Genomic DNA, 24,412 nt, shown 5'->3' on the forward strand with positions numbered 1-24,412 from the left:
CAGGTGGACTCCAAGTTGTAGAAGCATCAAGGATGATCATTGGAAACAGGATGCACCTGAGCTCAATTTCGAGTCTCATTGCAAAAGTTCTGAATACTTATGTAAATATGGAATGTTTTTATATACATTTGCAAAAATCTCTAAAAACCTGTTTTTTCTCTTTGTCATTATGGGGTATTGTGTGTAGATTGATGAGGATTTTTATTTATTTAATCAATTTTAGAATAAGGCTGTAATGTTACAAAATGTGGAAAAAGGGAAGGGGTCTGAATCCTTTCCGAATGCACTGTATGTGCATTAATATGCTATGAACATGTAATAAAAATGACATTCCTCACTACATGCAAATACGAGCGTTTCTGCTTCTCACCGGTAGAAACGGGCAGTTACATTGCCTGGGTGTAAGCAAACCACAAATATCCAGAATGCATAGCGATTTCAGGACGTGGAGGACCGCCCTGTGGAGGTAATAAATACAAAAATGTCTGTGTTTGTAGCAAACACTTTCAGCCAGAGGATTTCGAAACGGAACTGAAGTCAACTGATAGGGTTGCCATGTCGAACGTTAAAAAGTTATGCTATTCCATTGATTTTCCCCTTAAAGAGGAAGGCATCCAATCAGCCAACATCAGCGCAGCAGAAAAGTCAAGCAGAGGTAACGTAGCTAGCAAACTACATTTGTTGATCTAAACCAAAATCTAGCTAGCTAGCTTTGAAATTATGCTGGCTAGACGTTCCAAAGTATATCAATGTACATTGAATATAAACATTAACGCAACATGTCAAGACCATATGACCACTTGTGAGACCATATGCTGGTGCGGTTGGCCCTGGGTTCCTCCTAATGCAAGACAATGCTAGACCTCATGTGGCTGGAGTGTGTCAGCAGTTCCTGCAAGAGGAAGGCATTGATGCTATGGACTGGCCCGCCCGTTCCCCAGACTTGAATCCAATTGAGCACATCTGGGACATCATGTCTCGCTCCATCCACCAACGCCACGTTGCACCACAGACTGTCCAGGAGTTGGCGGATGCTTTAGTCCAGGTCTGGGAGGAGATCCCTCAGGAGACCATCCGCCACCTCATCAGGAGCATGCCCAGGCGTTGTAGGGAGGTCATACAGGCACGTGGAGGCCACACACTACTGAGCCTCATTTTGACTTGTTTTAAGGACATTACATCAAAGTTGGATCAGCCTGTAGTGTGGTTTTCCACTTTAATTTTGAGTGTGACTCCAAATCCAGACCTCCATGGGTTGATACATTTGATTTCCATTGATAATTTGTGTGTGATTTTGTTGTCAGCACATTCAAATATGTAAAGAAAAAAGTATTTAATAAGATTATTTCATTCATTCAGATCTAGGATGTGTTATTTTAGTGTTCCCTTTATTTTTTTGAGCAGTGTATTATTATTCTAGTCATTGTCAGAGTAGACCCGTAGTTTGCAGAGCGCACAACCTATGCTACACTTGTGAGAAATACGTTTTGGTTCATTTCATTCCATTTATGAGTTATCAATTTAGTCATTGTCTTTTGTTTGGAGCGCTACTGTCAATGTTGAGTAAGGATGTGCACCTGATTACGCATAGAAGTAGGTCTATAGGCAGACTAATCCTGGTGCTGATAACGATGACCTTGACACAAGCTATAGTAGTACAGAGCCTGTACTCATTGGATGAAAGGTTTCAGCCTGGAATAAGCTCAAGCTCAACATCGGACTTTGAAACAAGCCAGGAACGCCAAAGGTATTTAAGAAAGCACAATACCCTGTTGAGAAAAAAATTTATCACCAATACACTAAACTGTCCACGAGACAAGAGCTCCTCAAACTTTTCACATATTTGCTAACAGCCCATCTCAACGCCCCATTGACTCTGAGTGTAACAAAACACATACCATTCTACAGTTCCCTTTTTTGTTCATTGTATGGTTACACATCCTCATGATCAGTCCTCATGTCTTTCCATGAGACTTACTGTACAAAAATCTTCTGCAAGAGGTTGATGCAGTGGGTAGTGAAGAAAGTGGAAGAGAGGCTTGTCCACCTGGCTGTGGAGTGCAGAAAGGGCCAGACGGTTGTCTACACGGAGCCAGAGTCACAGCTCCCCAAACCAACATCACTGCCAACATCAACAAAGCCTGCTAAACCAGCTGCCATTACCCAACACAAGAAGTTCACCAGATGAAGAACATTCTGGAACCTGCCTGGAACATTCAACCAACACAACGTCCATATTCAGTTAGACTGATGTTGTAGTATAATATAGAACACCAAGTATTCTCACAACTGTATTGTGGTCTAGATATTGCTAGCTGTTGTACACATGTATAGAATTGTTTTATACAATATTTTTTACTAGTACTGACAAGTGACCATAGGTTTCTGATGCAGCTGGAATCATTTAAAGTGTTGACTTCAACTTCTTGATCAATTCATTGTAATATTCATTAAATGTATTTGGATAAACTAGCTTCACTCATATAAGTAGACATGGCTTGTATTCAAGACAACGTTTATTTGCTCTGTAGACCGAGGTGAGTTTATACAGCAGTATGCAGGAACAGTTACAGCAATGTATGACATATACAGTATAATCAAAATATACCACTAACGCTTATAATAAATACTACAGTTCTACAAAGGGAATACTTGCATATATTTTGTGTTTAGGTGGTGCAGTGAGGTGTTCGGAGTCACTTTGATACAAGGTGAGATTGTTGTTATGGAACCTTTCGCATCTCCTCGAGTCTTCGTATGCAAGCGGTATGGTCTGAGAAAGATGCAAACGTTATTGCACATTCATGGGCAATCATTGTGTACTGTCTGTATTCCTACTGTAGCAGCATGGTGTAGAATGAGACATTCCACAGACACACGTTAGCTAGCTAGCTACAACACAGGTATAGTTACTCCAAGACTAATGAGTCATAAAGCCACAGTCATTCCTTTACTCTCTGCCATCATCATCAAAACATTTCTCCAGTTTTGTTCACAATGAGAGGCACTGAGGCTAGCTAGCAAGCTATAACGTTACACTACAATACATTTTAGGTATAGCAAACACAGCTAGCTAGCATAACTGGGCTTGCTAGAACCACTACAAGCCAAGCTATTCATTTGCATTTGCTTTCTATTTGTTTGGGAATACAAGTGTTTTTTCATCACTAAGCCCCGTTATGGCCGAAACAATCAACAAATTGTACTGAACAACACTGCCTCGGTTAAAAGAGCGCTTATATTGCTAGTTAGCTATGGACAGCAAAACAACTTACTAGTTTGTAATATACCCTCCCGAGTCCCACTCCAGCTGGTCTAGGCTGCCGCCGCTGCTGCTTGCTGGTCTCTGAATTATTTTTCTTGCTGTCTCAACACCTCTTCAGTGTATCCCGGCTCAAATAGAGCAAAAACATAACAATTCAATCAATTTATCGCCCAGCCCTACCATGGGGTTTCTAGACTAGTGCCATACTAAAATGTAAATGTAAATACCAGTTCTCTGACAGACAGGAGCACCAATGACTACTGGTAGGCTACTCTATTTATACCAGCCAGGCCATGATTTTATCCTCTCAGAATATCATCCATCTATACAGCTCCCAGCAGAATCTCTCCAACGCTCAATACGCTGAGCCGGTTTACACTGGGGACAGGCTGTTTAGACATTTAGTTTAGGTTACAGTTGTTCTAGAGAGAGGTGGTTAGTTTCCATCTCTCGAGTTAAAGGAAGAGAGATGGGGGGGAAGGAAAATAGCGGATTTTATTAATCATCGTTGGGCAGATCTATGGGCCTGATAGAAGAGAAGAGAGGTGGAGGAGAGGAGAGGTAGAGGAACAGAGTAACCTAACGTAGCAGAGGTAAAATAAACTCCTGAGCTGCGTTTTTCTTTCTGGTCCTGACGGAGAGAAAAAACAAGGCAACAAGCAGAAGTAGTTCAGGCTCCATTTCCCCTGAAAACCGGATGAATCCGCTTGTTGCCCCGCAGAGGGTGGGAATGGAGAGGTTCGGCCATGGATTACTGAGCCGACGGATAAACATGTCACCCAGTGCTTTGACTCTGGCTCAGCCCTCACTCTCTCAGCCCACTCACACTTTCCACTGAGCAGTGGAGGAGAGGAGGGTTACCCATACACAGTTCCCGTTTCACACCTGCCATAAATAGGTTAAACTTGCAAACACATACAGAGGCTGACAAGCATATTCACACAGCCCTGACCACAGAAAGTCACATTGACTGTTTCACACGTAGCATATACACACATTCAGTGACAATTACATAGCCACACCCAAACAAGTGTGTGTGTGTGTATATATATATATATATATATATATATATATACACACAGCATTCAGAAAGTATTCAAACCCCTTGACTTTTTCCACATTTTGTTACGTTACAGCCTTATTCTAAAATGGATTAAATAAATAAAAATGTCCTCAGCAATCTACACATAATACCCCATAATGACAAAGCGAAAACCGGTGTAGACTTTTTTTTCAAATGTAGTAAAAATAAAAAACACCTTATTTACACAAGTTTTCAGACCCTTTGCTATGAGACTCGAAATTGAGCTCAGCTGGTTTGTCATTTTGGGGTATTGTGTGTAGATTGCTGAGGATTTTATTTTATTTAATCCATTTTAGAACAAGGCTGTAAGGTAACAAAATGTGGAAAATGTCAAGGGGTTTGAATACTTTCCGAATGTACTGTGTGTGTGTGTGTGTGTGTGTGTGTGTGTGTGTGTGTGTGTGAGTGTGTGTGTGTACAGTACCAGTCAAAGGTTTGGACACACCTACTCATTCCAGGGTTTGTGGAATAACAGTGAATACATCAAAACTATGAAATAACACATATAGAATCATGTAGTAACCAAAATAAGTGTTAAACAAATCAAAATAAATATTTTTTTGAGATTATTCAAAGTAGCCACCCTTTGCCTTGATGACAGCTTTGCACACTCTTGCCAATCTCTGAACCAGCTTTATGAGGAAGTTGCCTTGGTCTTTCCTTCCGCATTTGAGCCAATCAGCTGTGTTGTGACAAGGTAGGGGTGGTATACAGAAGAAAGCCCTGTTTGGTAAAAGACCAAGTCCATATTATGGCAAGAACAGCTCAAATAAGCAAAGAGAAATGACAGTCCATCATTACTTTAAGACATGAAGGTCAGTCAATACGGAAAATTGCAGTTGCAAAAAAACCATTAAGCGCAATTTTCAAACTGGCTCTCATGAGGACCACCACAGAAAATGAAGACCCAGAGTTACCTCTGCTGCAGAGGATAAGTTCATTAGATTTACCAGCCTCAGAAATTGCAGCCCAAATAAATGCTTCACAGAGTTCAAGTAAGAGACACATCTCAACATCAACTGTTCAGAGGAGACTGCGTGAATCAGGCCTTCATGGTCGAATTGCTGTAAAGAAACCCCTACTAAAGGACACCAATAATAAGAAGAGACTTGCTTGGGCCAAGAAATCTGTCCTTTGGTTTGATGAGTCCAACTTTGAGATTTTTGGTTGCAACCGCCGTGTTTCTGTGAGACGTAGAGTAGGTGAACGGATGATCTCCACATGTGTGGTTCCCACGTGAAGCACGGAGGAGGTGGTGTGATGGTGCTTTGCTGGTGACACTGTCGGTGATTAATAAAAAATTCAAGGCACATTTAACAACCATGTCTACCACAGCATTCTGCAGCGATACGCCATCCCATCTGGATTGCTCTTAGTGGGACTATCATTTGTTTTTCAACAGGACAATGACCCAACACACCTCCAGGCTGTGGAAGTTTTGTTTAACACTTTGTTTTGGTTCCTACATGATTCCATGTGTGTTATTTCATAGTTTTAATGTCTTCACTACTATTCTACAATGTAGAAAATAGTAAAAATAAAGAAAAACCCTGGAATGAGAAGGTGTGTCCAAACTTTTTACTGGTACTGTATACTACATAGCCACACCCAGCCCTAATAACATACTAGGGCTTGGAATTGCCAGGGACCTCACGATACGATATCACCATACTTTGGTGCCGAACGATATGTATTGTGATGCTCACAATTCTATACGTATTGCGATTCAATACTGTGATTTTACTGAGATTTGATGTTCCAAACATATTGCTCACTATATGTCTGCAGCAGAGAGGCAAGAGATAGCATGAGAAAATTATCAGTAAGGGAAATAAAGTGCTGAAAACATGTTGGATCACAATTAAAAAAGATGGAGAACAAGCTATAGCAGTGTTTCCCAAACTAGGGGTCGCGAGAGAAACAAATAAATAAAATTCTCGTTGGGTTCATAGAACCGGGGTAACATCAGTAACCTCCGGTAGCCGCTAGATGTGGTTGTAATAAACAGAGCGGTTTCTGTTTTCTTCCTACAAATGTGGCTCTATCTATTGAACGGTTTAAGCTACAAAATATTATGACCCCATCACTGAAAGATAATACTCTCAGGAACACAGTGTCTTCTGTTTCCCTCTACAATGCCCACAAGCCATTCTCACATGAACACCTATTCAACATACACATGATTCACAGACGCATAAACACAACAACTCACCTGCACCAAAAAGATGATGAGGAAGTAGAAATTGGCGATTCTTCTGAACTGCTCAAACAGATTCTTTGGCAGAAAGTTCCACACCGTGTACTGGACAGACAAAAAGGGAGAGAGAGAGGGCACCAATGAAATTACATGAGAATGAAAAACACAATATAGGCCTACCCGCTCGATCCTGGGTCTCTGCAAACCACTATTTTACTGTTCTTTGACATCCCTGTTTTTCAACCTCTTTTTACGGTAGAGGACTAGTAGGACGTATTAATCCGTTTCATCCTCTGTGTGTGTGTTTTCCCAATGAGTTGGGGCTGGTGCTGCCCTCTGATCATCTCGCCAAATCCCTGCTAGACAATGCCCCGGTGGCAACTTATACTTTGATCCTCTGTAGCTCAATTGGTAGAGCATGGTGCTTGTAACGCCAGGGTAGTGGGTTCGATCCCCAGGACCACCCATACGTAAAAATGTATGCACACATGACTGTAAGTCGCTTTGGATAAAAGTGTCTGCTAAATGGCATATTAGATTATATTATACCACACAACACCACGTTGGGCTAAAGCGCGTGGACAAAAACACAGTCACACACGCACCACTGTTGTTGAGAGGGGAGTGTAGACAAATCTATTTGCATGGAGACAGAGACAGAGTGCTGAAATGCACATGGTAGCAGAAAGGGACCATCTCATTTTGCCAGAGAAAAGAGTGAGGGAAAAGTATTAAGAGGGGGAGCGTGAGGGAGGAGAGCAGGAGAGAGTGAGGAGGGGGAGAGTGTTAGGGAGGAGGGCAGGAGAGAGTGAGGAGGGGGAGAGTGTTAGGGAGGAGGGCAGGAGAGAGTGAGGAGGGGGAGAGTGTTAGGGAGGAGGGCAGGAGAGAGTGAGGAGGGGGAGAGTGTTAGGGAGGAGGGCAGGAGAGAGTGAGGAGGGGGAGAGTGTTAGGGAGGAGGGCAGGAGAGTGTGAGGAAGGGGGAGTGTTAGGGAGGAGGGGAGGAGAGAGTGAGGAGGGGGAGAGTGTTAGGGAGGAGGGCAGGAGAGTGTGAGGAAGGGGGAGTGTTAGGAAGGAGGGCAGGAGAGAGTGAGGAGGGGGAGAGTGTTAGGGAGGAGGGCAGGAGAGAGTGAGGAGGGGGAGAGTGTTAGGGAGGAGGGCAGGAGAGTGTGAGGAAGGGGGAGTGTTAGGAAGGAGGGCAGGAGAGAGTGAGGAGGGGGAGAGGGAGTAAACATAGGAGGGAGAGATGGTGCAGGGAGAGGAGAGAGAAGGAACAGAGAGGGAGTTGTAAGGAACAGGGTGATGGGAGGCAGGTGCATGGTAGAAGTGTAAACACTACAGCCAGGGTAATTAAAGACTGTTTACACTCACACTGGAGGACGAGAGACATTGATTGGCCCATTCCCAGTGGGACCCTCTGCACCACTATAAATCCCCTTCTTTGAAAATATACGAGCATGGTACGAAACGTCCACTTGCCTGTTTTAAGGTGTTGTGCAGACCACAGGTCGACGGTGTAAAAACACGGCAGTATATCTTACCTTGGAAGAGACAATCCTGTTGTCACAGAATTTAGGGGGGATTAAAGCTTCGGTGGCGGTACAGGGCCGGTGGCCTACGTAGATGGTTCTGCTGTCCACCCTCCTCTCGTCCCTACCAAACTGTACAGAGAGATGAACAGACAGAATTAGAAGACAAATTCAGAGCCATGTATACAATGTATGTAGTCAGCTCAGCTATCCCCATTGAGACCGTGTCTGTGCCTTGAACTAGCTTGAGCAAAACTAAACATGGCGGTGTTCGCCTTAGCAATCTTACTGGAATAAAGACCACCTCCGTTACTGTCATTATTGAAAGAGATCGTGATCTCACATCTCAAAATAGGGTTACTTAATGTTAGATCCCTCACTTCCAAGGCAGTTATGGTCAATGAACTAATCACTGATCATAATCTTGATGTGATTGGCCTGACTGAAACATGGCTTAAGTCTAATGAATTGACGGTGTTAAATGAGGCCTCTACTCCTGGTTACACTAGTGACCATATCCCCCGCGCATCCTGCAACGGCGGAGGTGTTGCTAACATTTACGATAGCAAATTTCAATTTACCCCCCCAAAAATGACTGTGTTTTCGTCTTTTGAGCTTCTAGTCATGAAATCAATGCAGCCTACTCAATCACTTTTTATAGCTACTGTTTACAGGCCTCCTGGGCCGTATACAGAGTTACTCACCGAGTTCCTATCGGACCTTGTAGTCATGGCAGATAATATTCTAATTTTTGGTGACTTTAATATTCACATGGAAAAGTCCACAGACCCACTCCAAAAGGCTTTCGGAGCCATCATCGACTCAGTCTAGGTTTTGTCCAACATGTCTCCGGACCTACTCATTGCCACAGTCATTCCCTGGATCTAGTTTTGTCCCGTGGAATAAATATTGTGGATCTAAATGTTTTTCCTCATAATCCTGAACTATCGGACCACCATTTTATTACGTTTGCAATCGCAACAAATAATCACCTCACACCCCAACCAAGAATCATCAAAAGCCATGCTATAAATTCTCGGCCAACCCAAAGAATCCTAGAGGCCCTTCCAGACTCCCTCCACCTACTCAAGGACGTCGGAGTACAAAAAACAGTTTACATTTAACCTTGCGTAATACCCTAGATGCAGTCGCACCCCTAAAAACAAAAAAACATTTGTCACTAGAAACTAGCTCCCTGGTATACAGAAAATACCCGAGCCCTGAAGCAAGCTTCCAGAAAATTGGAACGGAAATGGCGCTCCACCAAACTGGAAGTCTTCCTACTAGCTTGGAAAGAAAGTACAGTGCAATATCGAAGAGCCCTCACTGCTGTTCGATCATCCTATTTTTCCAACCTAATTGAGGAGAATAAGAACAATCCAAAATGTATATTTGATACTGTCGCAAAGCTAACTAAAAAGCAGCATTCCCCAAGAGAGGATGCCTTTCACTTCACCAGTGATGAATTCATGAATTTCTTAGACGAAAAGATCATGATCATTAGAAAGGAAATTACGGACTCCTCTTTGAATCCGCATATTTCTCCAAAGCTCAGCTGTCCAAAGTCTGCACAAAACTGCCAAGACCTAGGATGAACGAAGACACTCAAGTTTTTTAATCCTAGTTCTCTTAACACATTCATGAAAATAGTCATGGCCTCTAAACCTTCAAGCTGCATACTGAACCCCATTCCAACTGAACTATTGAAAGAGCTTCTTCCTGTCCTTGGCCCTCCTATGTTGAACATAATAAATGGCTCCCTATCCACTGGATGTGTACCAAACTCACAAAAAGTGGCAGTAATAAAGCCTCTCTTGAAAAAGCCTAACCTTGACCCAGAAAATGTCAAAACTAAAATTGGCCTATATCGAATCTTCCATTCCTCTCAAAACTTTTAGAAAAAGCTATTGTGCAGCAACTCACTGCCTTCCTGAAGACAAATAATGTATACGAAATGCTTCAGTCTGGTTTTAGACCCCTTCATAATACTGAGACTGCACTTGTGAAGGTGGTAAATTACATTTTAATGGCGTCAGACCAAGGCTCTGCATCTGTCCTCGTGCTCCTAGACCTTAGGGCTGCTTTTGACACCATCGATCACCACATTATTTTGGAGAGATTGGAAACCTTAATTGGTCTACACGGACAAGTTCTTGCCTGGTTTAGATCTTATCTGTCGGAAAGATATCAGTTCGTCTCTGTGGATGGTTTGTCCTCTGACAAATCAATTGTACGTTTCGGTGTTCCTCAAGGTTCCGTTTTAGGACCACTATTGTTTTCACTATATATTTTACCTCTGTGTGGTAATTCGGAAACACAACGTTAACTTTCATTACTATGCGGACGACACACAGTTGTACATTTCGATGAAACATGGTGAATCCCCAAAATTGGCTACCCTGGAAGCCTGTGTTTCAGACATAAGGAAGTGGATGGTGGCAATTTTTTAACTTTTAAACTCGGACAAAACAGAGATGCTAGTTCTAGTTCCCAAGAAACAAAGATCTTCTGTTGGATCTGACAATTAAGGTTGTACAGTCATCTAAAAAAGGAAGGACCTCAGCGTTTCTCTGGAACCTGATCTCTCTTTTGACGAACATATCAAGAATATTTCAAGGACAGCTTTTTTCCATCTTCGTAACATTGCAAAAATCAGAAACGTTTTGTCCAAAAATGATGCAGAAAAGCTAAAATCAATGCTTTTGTCACTTCTAGATTAGACTACTGCAATGCTCTTCTCTCCGGCTACCCGGATAAAGCACTAAATAAACTTCAGTTAGTGTTAAACACAGCTGCTAGAATCTTGAATAGAACCAACAAATTTGATCATATTACTCCAGTGCTAGCCTCTACACTGGCTTCCTGTTAAGGCTAGGGCTGATTAAGGTTTTACTGCTAACCTACAAAGCATTACATGGGCTTGCTCCTACCCCTCTCTCCAATTTGGTCCTGCCGTAAATACATACACGTACGCTACGGTCACAAGACGCAGGCCTCCTTATTGTCCCTAGAATTTCTAAGCAAACAGCTGAAGGCAGGGGATTCTCCTATAGAGCTCAATTTTTATGGAATGGTCTGCCAATCCATGTGAGAGACACAGACTCGGTCTCGACCTTTAAGTCTTTACTGAAGACTCATCTCTTCAGTAGGTCCTATGATTGAGTGTGGTCTGGCCCAGGGGTGCGTAGGTGAACGGAAAGGCACTTGAGCGGCGAACCGCCCTTGCCGTCTCTGCCTGGCCGGTTCCCGTCTCTCCATTGGGATTCTCAGCCTCTGACCCTATTACGGGGGCTAAGTCACTGGCTTACTGGTGCTTTCCATGCCGTCCATAGGAGGGTGCGTCACTTGAGTGGGTTGAGTCACTGACGTGATCTTCCGGTCTTGTTTGTCGCCCCCTCAGGCTTGTGCAGTGGAGGAGATCTTCGTGGGCTATACTCAGCCTTGTCTCAGGGTAGTAGGTTGGTGGTCTATTGATATCCCTCTGGTGGTGTAGAGGCTGTGCTTTGTCAAAGTGAGTGGGGTTATATCCTGCCTGGTTGGCCCTGTCCGGGGGTATCATCGGAGGGGGCCACAGTGTCCCCCGACCCCCCGTATCTATGCTGCAATAATATATGTGCCGGGGGGCTAGGGTCAGTCTGTTATATCTGGTGTTATTCTCCTGTCTTATCCAGTGTCCTGTGTGAATTTAAGTATGCTCCCTCTAATTTTCCCTCTCCCTCCCTTCCCGGAGGACCTGAGCCCTAGGACCATGCCTCAGGACTACCTGGCCTGATGACACCTTGCTGTCCCCAGTCCACTTGGTCGTGCTGCTGCTCCAGTTTCAACTCTTCTGCCTGCGGCTATGGAACCCTGACCTGTTCACAGGACATGCTACCTTGTCCCAGACCTCCTGTTCTCTCTCTCTCAACCTCTCAACCTCTCAACCTCTCAACCTCTAAATGCCCAGCTATGAAAAGCCAAGTGACATTCAGTCGGCTAGGGGGAAATGTGCATCAAGTGCACTGCAAAGATGTCTTGTGCAGAACTTCCAAGGTTAGTAAATTAAGATGTAGTCTACATCTAACGCATGGGGAGCAAAACAAATCAATGATAGTGCTCTCACCTCTACGACACTACAAATCAGGTCATGGAAAACCATTTTCCTTAAAAAGTATTTCAAGTCTATAATATAAATTCAAATCAAGGCCATGAACCATAATATAATATCCAGTCCGAGGTGCAGAAAATAATTACAAAAGGTCTCTGCAAATTTCAAAAGCAACGGCACACTAAAATTGTTGAACGCAAGCTAAGGTTTCACGGGGGACAAAGGAAAGTATGACATGGGTCAATGGGCCAAAATGGAGGGGGCACCAGTCCTGTAATGAGTTTCATTTCTTCCCTCCAAGGTGGACAGCCGATGATTAGCCAGTTATAAAGCGCTGCCTCTGGGGAGAGGAGGCTGCTAACACCAGATTTATAGGCCCAGTTATCTCCTGTGCAGATATAGACTGAGAAGGAGGTGGAGGAGGCGGCAGCGTAGGGAGCGCAGACAAGCCAAGTCATTTCAATGCACTGTGCTCTGCTGACCGAGGCCCTATGACTGCTCACATGACCAGAGAGAAGACAGAGCAAGGATGGGAGACCTTGGTAGACGGGGTCAGCAGGGAGAACCAGCCTTCCGGTTTCCCCCAGCACAAGGTCACTGGTACTCTGAAAGCACAATTCTTTCATCTTCCTTAAATGGCAGTCTGGGTGAAACACAGGGTAAGAGCTGGCGTGTAAGGAAGACTCCTTCTCTGCCACAGCCTAGGCCCATCTCTAGGTTCAGGAAGGACACTTTTAGACTGAGGACTGGGTCAATATCCTTCCTGTATGCTGACTACAGCCCACAGCCAACCTGGGACTTTACTGGCAGGCAGGCTCGACACGTGGGAGTATCAATTTATCAAGGCCATTTTCTCCCTCTCTCGCTCTAGTGGGCTTGGGCAGCCACCTTCTCCCCAGGAGAACAGATGAGACAGGGAGTGAAGACGCACTAATACGCCCCAACTCCATCCCCCACATCCCTTAACTGGAAATGACACCCTCTTTACCTCTGGCCCATGATTTCAGAACCACTCTCTCTTATAGCACCTCCACTCAACAATAGCCCCCCAGAGCCCCAGACCCTACATGTGGTGTTCCTGCCTGGCTAAAATACAAGCTCCACAGCCATTACGGAGGAAGTGAATTATTAAGGTGCTCCAGCTAAACGATCTGTAGATCTAATGCACTGGGGCCAGGGTCATGTGTGCCGTTCACAACTGTCTGTCAGAGACGCCACCAACAGCCAGCTGATGTGATCATGGACCAATGCCACAGTGCCTGTGAAGTGTGAATATAGGCCAGCTAGACACTGAGGTGTCCACAGACTGTACTGGGGACAGGTTAGATCAAAGCACAGACTTGAGAGTCTAGGGAGCCTCATTAGCTATGCATATGAGGAACAACATAGCCTACCTAAGACATGCTTATGCAATAATTTGCTTCTCATTAAAGGTTGAGTGAGATTTCCCAGACAAAATGTCTCCCTCTGCAGAAATTCAGACGCAGACAGTCCTGTTGTCTCCCAGTCTGGGAAGAGCTAAGTGATTGCATAATGTACCGTCAGGCATGAGAGAGGCAGCGTTCACACCTCAGTGTAGCTGTCAAACCTGTAATGCACTACCCACTGAGCATACCGCTCCTCCAACAGGACAGACCGGACGGACCGGAGTGCCAGGGCGATGAGGGGAGATAGTGAGGGAGAGGAAGCACAACACTATGGATTGGGACGCCAAAGAAGTGCATCTTATTCTCAACAACAGTTCTCCCTCCGAGGGACCCTCCACTCGGATGCTTTTCTCCCCAGTTTCTCAGTGAAGTACACTTCAAAATGTCTGCTTCCATCATAATAAGACCATTAGAGATTCAGAAAGCTGTGAACAAAACAATAGACAATGCATCCCTAATGACCGAGGATGTTGGGTAAAGAAAGGCAGCACAGAAACTAAGTGACACACAACTACCCTCCCTGGACAATGCAAATGTCACACTGCAAATAAAGGAACAATTTACAAAACAAATTAGCCTTGAAGCAGAGAATCCGAATGTGCTCAGTGCCTTGGCTTCGACTGTAGAGCCGATGCGCCAGTTAGCCACTGTGGGTTAGTTATTACCCATAGCTACCCTATTTTTCATCTGAGACAGTCGCTCTCTTTGGGAGTCATTAACCGCGAGAGCGACATTGTTGCAATGCTGCCCCAAGGTTACGGCCACAGTAAGCAAACACTGACTGGGGATTTTATACAAATCAAGAAGTTACTGAACAACCAGCCACAAACTAGATATCCTGGAAGCAGACCTTTGGGACAGTTTGACAGAAACATAAGACACTTCAGAGAATACAAATCATGCCTTAAATGAAACGGCATATTAAAAAGAGGAAGTGGTTCAATGAGATCTCCCTTGGTTCCGATAGATAAGAACAGCTGTGTTGAATCGTCATTGATTTAGGAGGGAATTTCAGTGTAAAATATAATGAGGGTCAGACTGTAGGGCCAAATTCATTTTTGCACCGTTACGTGATCGCAATACTCATCTCCAAAAACAGTGCAGCCGAGGCCAAGCTATATAAGGAAATGTAAGGAAAAAGTCAAATTGATGGAATTATCTTTGCCTCTTAGTCAAAGGACAAACTAGGCAGTTCAAAGCCAATAATGCAAGGCTGCAAAAGCAAAATTATAGTAAAAGTGCCAGGACGTCAAAGTTTGACAGTAGATTCCTGCTAGACGAAAATGCATTAGCTACAACAGAAGGATGGGGATCAATAAAACAAACATGGAACACTCAATTGAGCCGAGACCCAACTGCTGGGAAATAAACAGTGCATTAGAGGATTGAGTAGAGCTCCAAACTTTACATTATTAGATTATGCTTTAAAAGGAAATTAGGCATACATTATAAAATGGGCACGGGCTGGTACGGGGAGGAAAAATGCATGCTATTCAAAGCAGAGGCAACAGAATGCTGCATTCAGCCATTGCCAAACACCGGATGATGACTTCACAGTCTGACGACACCGTGTCCTGTCACAACATCTCTTTTCCAAGACCTAGAATGGGCAAAATGTCTATTACCGGACTAGTATTGAATTCTGGTTAAGGGGTTTCTCTCAAAACATGAACTTGCGAGATAACGCAAACTGCACTTGTAGGCTGTTTTGATGCCTCTCTCATGCGTGACAGACTTAAGTCATCAGATGTGAGATTTGGTTCTGGATTGGGTTCGAGATGAACGTTTCTGACTCTGTTGTCAGTACAACCACAGCGTGGCTAGCCAACAGGATGCTGCAACCATGACAAATGAAATGAGAATAGCTTGCATCATGTGTCTGGTCGGAATTTCCTTCACCTTTATAATGCTGATTACCCTTTAGGTGTATAATGAAGTACATTCTCTACACTAAAATATACACCTCTACTGATTAAGCTACTAGCTGTGTAGTGTGCATGCTTTCATTTTGAGCAGGGCTCTCCACCCCTCCCTCCCTCTCCTACAGTTGGCCATCGGGTGCAGTAACACTCTCCACCCCTGAAAAGCCATCTCTGTTTGGCAGTCGGCCAACACCACGATGCAAAACACATAGGAGCGAGCCACTCCTGGAGAACCAGCAGATGACAATGGTATGGTGCTTATCACAGCCATACTGCAATCCACAATGCCAACAGCAACCAACCTGGGTGTCCTCAGTGACGGGGAAGGCAAGCCCTCTTCAAGCCCAACTGGCAACAAACACACAAAAACAAGACACGGGAACACAGTTATCCTCACACACAAAAATAAACTAGCACTGGAGGAGACACTTTAAATTATACATCAGCTGGCCAGAGGAAGAAATGGGCTTGCTGCTTTTGAGGCCTGAATCTCCAAGTGAAATTAACAGACAAGGCTGGTTGGTGGGTGCTGTGTTGCTCAGGTCAAGTAGGGGAATAAAGGCAGCAGAAGTAATGAGCACCTGAACACAATCCCAAAGTGGATACCGGCTGTTGTCACTTGGTGTCTGAGTGAGTGAACATGACAAGTGGCTTGTGGAGCCCTGGGCAGAGTGGGCCCTGATATCATGATGTACGATAACAGAATAAAAGCCTGTGACTGCAGATGCTATCGAGGTCAGCTCGGTCGAAGCATATTCTGTAGAACAGAGAGACGGCGTCTCTGCATTTGTTTTGCATATCAAGTCTGGACATGGTGAATCTGAATTTGCGGTCTAACGAGCAAAGCACTGTGGATGGGAGTTGTTGGTTTCTACAGAAACGGATCTGTTGGAACAAATTCAAAATGTGACATAATATGGCTAGTCCCCACAAAGTCCTCTATTGTAAAATGCAGTCCTAAGCTTGTTGCTGATGCTGTATAACCCTCATAAGGAATGAGACAATCTCCTTACTGGTTTAATGAGGTGTGAAGTACAGGACATGGAGAGAGGGAACACTGGAGACCAACTACAGTACTTCTTCATGCCCTGCACGTACCCCAACGACACCTGCTTTTGACGGTACTGGACGTGCCCCAACGACACCTGCTTTTGACGGTCCTGGACGTGCCCCAACGACACCTGCTTTTGACTGCCCTGGACGTGCCCCAACAAGTCAACGACACCTGCTTTTGACTACTCTGAGGGCAAAGGCAGCAACGCTTGGCAAGGGCCATGTTATTATTTAAATCAGTTTCAAATAGTTCTCCAAACAGAAGAGAAAAGGAAGTAGATTAAAGGGCCAACTTTCCCATACAGGGGAACTGGAGGACAGACGTAAGCTCCAGTACAGTAGCTTCAATGATAACACCACAGGAAATATCAACAATCACGTAGGCGTGTGTGTGTGTGGGGGCTGGGAATTGCCAGGGACCTCACGATACGATATTATCACGGTACTTAGGTGCCGATACGATATGTATTGAGATTCTCAAGATTCTATACGTATTGCGATTCGATACTGTGATTTTATTGCGATTCGATATTCCAAACATTTTGCTCACCATATGTGTGCTGCAGAGAGACAAGAGAGAGCCATCAGAACTAGTTTTGATCAGTCATGGAAGTAAAAAGTGCAGAAAAAAATTGGCTCCCTATTTAAAAAAGAAGACGTAGAACAAGCTATTAAGGAAAAATACTGGAGTTTTGGTGCAGGTACAGCAAACTAGCACAAAAATAATATTGTGATATTGTCAAAAACAATACCATTACTAGTGTGTGTGATTAAGTAGTTTATTTAGTTGAGGCCTGACTAACAGACACTTCTCTAGATCAGGGTCTACTACTCTATAGTAAGGAAGGTCTTCCCAAGGGAGGAGGAGACTGGGTCATTAACAAAGCTAGTGCACTACTTGGCCTCAGCCACAGGAGCACACAAGGAAACCCCAGTAGGAACCAGATGGAAATGGTGCAATGAGTACACATGAAGGGACCAACCAAACAGCCAAGAGCACACAAACGGACTGAACTGTGTTGGTCAACAATAGATTTTGGAAACACAAGTAGCCTATCGATTTCAATGCTCCAGATGTAATGCGAACAGAGAGTCTAAATTCATCAAGAAAACAGGGATGACTAACTGCCAAAACTGCTAAATAAAGCAAATCTGCTAGGTAACAGTGAGTGTCTAACAGACAACACATGAGACACCAACGCTGTTAGTCACTGCAGTACTAGTGCTGGCACTCTCCTCTCTCGCTCACTCTCCCTTACTCCTCCTCATCTGCCTGCCTCTTGCACTCTTACTCACTCTGTTTCAATCTCACATTCACCTAGTCACAGTTATCCTACCGGCTGCAGTCAATGGTTCCCACCAGACTTCAAACCTTTGATCTACAATTAGACAACAGTTCAGACTGCGTGACTTGTTAAGCGACATCGTACCATCATGACACTATGGTGTCACTTCTATCACTGGTTCACACAAAGGCCAATTGTAGTTCTCAAGGCGCTCCTGACTGCCAACCGCATACAGTGCTGAGTAGCACCATAGTTTATAAATAGGACAACAGCAACTTTAATTGAGGACCGGTTCGTCCTAAAGAGCTACTGTTGAATGGAAAAGGCTCATTGTTCCAGCAGCAGATACAGTGTTCCGTTCTGTACCGTCCGTGTACTGTGGACTGGCCTGCATTACACTGGGGAGGTGGAGACTCAGCTTCTTACTTTGGGATCCATCTGGAGCTGAATACAGTAGGCTAGTAAAGCAAGCTAGTGACAGATGTGCTGAGTGACTATTTTGGGAATGTTTTTCGAAGACCAGAGACGTCCGCATCGTGAGATGATAGCCCTAACAGGTGGCCATAAGCAAGAAATGCTTTTTCTTGATTCACTCGGCATTCACTGTCCACACAGGGTATGAATACAAAATGAGATGCTGCGTAATTCAAGTGCCACTGTATAAAAGCAAATGCAGTCTCCTGCCTCAGGCATCGCCTAAGACGAGCACGTCATGATAAAACTGCACGATGAGGGATGTGAAAATATTTACAATTTTCAGAAAAACTGGGGGAGGGTGTTAAAAAAAAGCAGGAAATGCATAAGTGTTTTTGTACAATGCTGACCAAAGCCTGTGGTCGTCCAGTCTGCATTGGGACATATTGTTCCTCAAAAATGTGTCAGAGTGTCACAGTACGTAGAACAGGGAACATATAGCCAACACACTTACAAAAAGACAACTTACTGTAGCTTGTGATACACCAAGTCTTGGTTTTGTATTTCAGCACACAGAGAATGCATTAACCCTTGAATCAATCTCCAGGACCCCACGGAAATTGAATTAGCATCATTAAAAAAATCCCCATCAAAATCTGTCTGTTTAAGATAGAGATATGTTTTTCTGCATGGGCTGCGTCTCAATCCACCGTATCTGCCAATGGCAGCCTTACACATCTGTGGTGAAAGGTGGACGAGCTACAGCGGTGTTTGTCAGACCATGAGATATCTAGAAAATCGGTCTCCTCACGAAAACGTCTGTAGTGTCCGAATGGTTTGGTCTACAAATGAATATGACCACACTATGGAAAGGTGACTCTCACGAACATGAGTTGGTTTTGCCCTACAACCCCCCACAAGTGTCACGTGACTCGTCTGAAGTCAGTACTGCCGATCTGCCAACTTCTGTCTGTAGCGTCCGAACAAGTTGGGCTACACACTAATACGACCCCTTTATGGAAAGGTGTGTCTCTCAACACATACATGTACTCTAGGATGCCCACAAGTCTCACCTGAAGGTAGCCCTGTACCAGTTTTTTTTATTTTTATGAATGGAAGTATATGCTGAGTATACCAAACATTCAGAACATTAGTAGACTCAGAGATGGTAGGAGCAGCACCAAGACAACGCCTGGTTCAGGTGCCTGTAGTGCTGATGCTGTCTGCATATCCCTTCTCGTTTACCTACGTGTACTGTATGGCTGTGAATAAACTAATCTGCTGGAATGAGTGCGCTGCACGGTGGGTTTCATCCCGTCGCCACGTCAGGCACAGGCCGATATGGCCAGAGATATGACATCTTAATGCTGACGAGCTTTAAAAAAAAAAAAAAAAACTGCATCTGAGCTGTCATCTTTTATAATGCACCAAGCTACTGACTAACTGCCATTCAATTAATTATCCTACATTGTATTTGGGAAGGGGGTCAGCTTGCTTTATCAAGCAGTCCCAACAACAAACATCTATGTGGCTGCAGGACATGATTGGTATGAATGGGGCCGCTCCTTCCTTCCCTCCCAGTCATTCGTGACCAGGGTTAAGAGACTAATTTTTCTACCCGTCGCTGAGTGATGCCGGATGCCCTGGCATAAGTGTTTGTTCTGGAGGTAATCGTCATACTGTTGTTTAACTGGGGGGCTGCTTGCAAGTGTGTGTTTGTGAGAGTGTATTTCCAACAATGTGTGTCAACCGACACTCAAACCCATGTGAAGAGGTTGCCGTTTCTCTCATGTGTCAGTGACTATCGTTAGAACATACACAGACCAAAAATATATATATATACACATTACCAGTCAACATTTTGGACACAGGGTTTTTCTCTTTTTTTCATTGTAGAATAATAGTGACGATATCAAAACTATGAAATGAAATAATACATATGGAATCATGTAGTAACCAAAAAAGGTGTTAAAATCAAAATATATTTTATATTTGAGATTCTTCAAATATCCACCCTTTGCACACTCTTGGCATTCTCTCAACCAGCTTCATGAGGTAGTCACCTGGAATGCATTTAAATTAACAGGTGTGCCTTCTTAAAAGTTAATTTGTGTAATAATGCGTTACAGCCAATCAGTTGTGTTGTGACAAGGGGGGGGGGGGGGGGGGGGGGGGTGTACAGAAGACAGAAGATAGTCCTATTTGGTAAAAGACCAAGTCCATATTATGGCAAGAACACCTCAAATAAGCAAAGAGAAACGACAGTCCATCATTACTTTAAGACATGAAGGTCAGTCAATACGGAACATTAAGAACTTTGAAAGTTTCAAGTGCAGTCGCAAAAACCATCAAGTGCTATGATGAAACTGGCTCTCATGAAGGCCGCCACAGGAATGGAAGACCCAGAGTTACCACTGCTGCAGAGGATAAGTTCATTAGAGTTACCAACCTCAGAAATGCAGCCCATATATGAAAGAATAAATAAATAATGTATGCACTCACTAACTGTAAGTCGCTCTGGATAAGAGCGTCTGCTAAATGACTAAAATGTCAATGTAAATATAAACGGTTCAGAGTTCAAGTAAGACGCATCTCAACGTCAACTGTTCAGAGGAGACTGTGTGAATCAAGCCTTCATGGTCAAATTGCTGAAAAGAAACCACTACTAAAGGACACCAATAATAAGAAGAGACTTGCTTGGGCCAAAAACAACGAGCAATGGACATTAGACCTGTGGAAATTTGTCCTATGGTCTGGAGTCCAAATTTAGATTTTTGTTTCCATCTCCGCATGTGTATTTCCCACCGTAAAGCATGGAGGTGGTGGTGTTATGGTGTGAGGGTGCTTTGCTGGAGACACTGTCTGTGATTTATTTAGAATTCAAGGCACACTTAACTAGCATGGCTACCACAGCATTCTGCAGTGATACGCCATCCCATCTGGTTTGGGCTCAGTGGGACTATCATTTGTTTTTCAACAGGACAATGACCCAACACACCTCCAGGCTGTGTAAGGGCTATTTTACCAAGAAGGAATCAACTACAATTTTATTTGCCACATGCGCCAAATACAACAGCTGTAGACCTTACAGTGAAATAGCAAATAATTAAAGCGCAGCAGTAAAATAAAATAACAGCAGGGAGGCTATATACATGGGGTACAGGTACAGAGTCAATGTGCGGGGGCACCGGTTAGTCGAGGTAATATGTACATGCGGGTAGTGACTACGCATAAATAATAAACAGAGTAGCAGCAGTGTAAAAGAGGGGGTTGGGGTGGGGGGGGGGGGGCAATGCAAATAGTCTGGGTAGCCATGATTAGCTGTTCAGGAGTCTTATGGCTTGGGGGTAGAAGCTGTTAAGATGTCTTTTGGACCTAGATTTGGCGCGTCGGTACCGCTTGCCGTGCGGTAGCAGAGAGAACAGTCTATGACTAGGGTGGCTGGAGTCTTTGACAATTTTTAGGGCCTTCCTCTGACACCGCCTGGTATAGAGGTCCTGGATGGCAGGAAGCTTGGCCCCAGTGATGTACAGGGCCGTATGCACTACCCTCTGTATTTCCTTGCGGTCGGAGGCCGAGCAGTTGCCATACCAGGCGGTGATGCAACCAGTCAGGATGCTCTCGTTGCTGCAGCTGTAGAACTTTTTGAGGATCTGAGGAACCATGCCAAATCTTTTCAGTCTCCTGAGGGGGAATAGGCTTTATCGTGCCCTCTTCACGACTGTCTTGGTGTGTTTGGACCATCATAGTTTGTTGGTGATGTGGACACCAAGGAACTTGAAGCTCTCAACCTGTTCCACTACAGCCCCGTCGATGAGAATGGGGGCGTGCTCAGTCCTCTTTTTTTTCCTGTAGTCCACAATCTCCTTTGTCTTGTTCACGTTGAGGGAGATGTTGTTATCCTGGCACCACACGGCCAGGTCTCTGACCTCCTCCCTATAGGCTGTCTCATCGTTGTCGGTGATCAGGCCTACCACTGTTGTGTCGTCTGCAAACTTAATGATGGTGTTGGAGTCGTGCCTGGCCATGCAGTCATGGGTGAACAGGGAGTACAGGAGGGGACTGAGCACACACCCCTGAGGGACCCCCTGTTGAGGATGAGCATGGCAGATGTGTTGTTACCAACCCTTACCACCTGGGGGCAGCCCGTCAGGAAGTCCAGGATCCAGTTGCAGAGGGAGGTGTTTAGTCCCAGGGTCCTTAGCTTAGTGATGAGCTTTGAGGTCACTATGGTGTTGAACGCTGAGCTGTAGTCAATGAATAGCATTCTCACGTAGGTGTTCCTCTTGTCCAGGTGGGAAAGGTCAGTGTAGAGTGCAATAGAGATTGCCTCATCTGTGGATCTGTTGGGGCGGTATGCAAGTTGGAGTGGGTCTAGGGTTTCTGGGATAATGGTGTTGATGTGAGCCATGACCAGCCTTTCAAAGCACTTCATGGCTACAGACGTGAGTGCTACGGGTCGGTGGCCATTTAGGCAGGTTATCTTAGTGTTCTTGGGCACAGGAACTATGGTGGTCTGCTTGAAACATGTTGGTATTACAAACTCAGTCAGGGACATGTTGAAAATGTCAGTGAAGACACTTGCCAGTTGGTCAGCGCATGCTCGGAGTACACGTCCTGGTAATCCATCTGGCCCTGCGGCCTTGTGAACGTTGACCTGCTTAAAAGTCTTACTCACATCGGCTACGGAGAGCGTGATCACATAGTCATCCGGAACAGCTGATGCTCTCATGCATGATTCAGTGTTGCTTGCCTCGAAGCGAGCATAGAAGTGATTTAGCTCCTCTGGCAGGCTTGTGTCACTGGGAAGCTTGTGGCTGTGCTTCCCTTTGTAGTCTGTAATAGTTTTCAAGCCCTGCCACATCCGACGAGCGTCAGAGCCGGTGTAGTACGATTCAATCTTAGTCCTGTATTGACTCTTCGCCTGTTTGGATGGTTCGTCAGAGGGCATAGCGGGATTTCTTATAAGTGTCCGGGTTAGAGTCCCGCTCCTTGAAAGCGGCAGCTCTACCCTTTAGCTCTGTGCGGATATTGCCTGTAATCCATGGATTCTGGTTGGGGTATGTACGTACGGTCACTGTGGGGACGACGTCATCAATGCACTTATTGATGAAGCCAGTGACTGATGTGATGTACTCCTCAATGCTATCGGAAGAATCCCAGAACATATTCCAGTCTGTGCTAGCAAAACAGTCCTGTAGCTTAGCATCTGCGTCATCTGACCACTTCCTTATTAACCGAGTCAATGGTGCTTCCTGCTTTAGTTTTTGCTTATAAGCAGGAATCAGGAGGATAGAGTTATTGTCACATTTGCCAAATGGAGGGTGAGGGAGAGCTTTGTACGTGTCTCTGTGTGTGGAGTAAAGGTGGTCTAGAGTTTTTTTTCCTCTGGTTGCACATTTAACATGCTGGTAGAAATGAGGTAGAACGGATTTAAGTTTCCCTGCATTAAAGTCCCCGGCCACTAGGAGCGCTGCCTCTGGATGAGCGCTTTCCTGTTTACTTATGGCCTGATACAGCTCATTGAGTGCAAACTTAGTGCCAGCATCGGTTTGTGGTGGTAAATAGACAGCTACAAAAAATATAGATAAACTCTCTTGGTAAATAGTGTGGTCTACAGCTTATCATAAGATACTCTACCTCAGGCGAGCAAAACCTTGAGACTTCCTTAGTATTAGATTTTATGCACCAGCTGTTGTTTACAAATATACACAGACTGCCACCCCTTGTCTTACCGGAGTCAGCCGTTCTATCCTGCCGATGTAGCGTACATCCCGTCAGCTGTATGTTATCCATGTCGTTGCTCAGCCACGACTCGGTGAAACATAAGATATTACAGTTTTTAACAACCTGTTGGTAGGATAACCTTAATCTTAAGTCATCCAATTTATTTTCAAGTGATTGAACATTGGCTAATAGAATTGATGGAAGAGGCAGTTTACTCGCTCGCCGTCGGATCCTTACAAGGCACCTCGACCTACGTCCATGATATCTGTCTCTTTCTCATGGGAATGACGGGGATTTGTGCCTTGTCGGGTGTCTGTAGAATATCCTTCGCGTCCGACTCGTTGAAGAATAGATCTTCTTCCTATACGAGGTGAGTAATCGCTGTCCTGATATCCAGAAGCTATTTTTGGTCATAAAAGATTGT

General features: G+C 44.5%; 1 protein-coding gene across 1 annotated transcript in view; it reads right to left on the reverse strand.

The window, feature by feature from the left end:
- Positions 1-24,412, reverse strand: part of LOC311105297 (phospholipid-transporting ATPase IG-like) — a 68,836-nt gene that overhangs the window by 38,833 nt on the left and 5,591 nt on the right. The window contains exons 2-3 of the mRNA XM_084147389.1: positions 8,085-8,204; positions 6,562-6,651 (exon numbers count right to left, since the gene is read on the reverse strand). Coding sequence (XP_084003515.1) covers positions 6,562-6,651; positions 8,085-8,204 — 210 coding nt within the window. The remainder of the gene's footprint in view (positions 1-6,561; positions 6,652-8,084; positions 8,205-24,412) is intronic.

Source organism: Coregonus lavaretus, assembly GCF_964263955.1.
Source record: "Coregonus lavaretus genome assembly, chromosome: 29".
Classification (NCBI taxonomy): Eukaryota; Metazoa; Chordata; class Actinopteri; order Salmoniformes; family Salmonidae; genus Coregonus; species Coregonus lavaretus.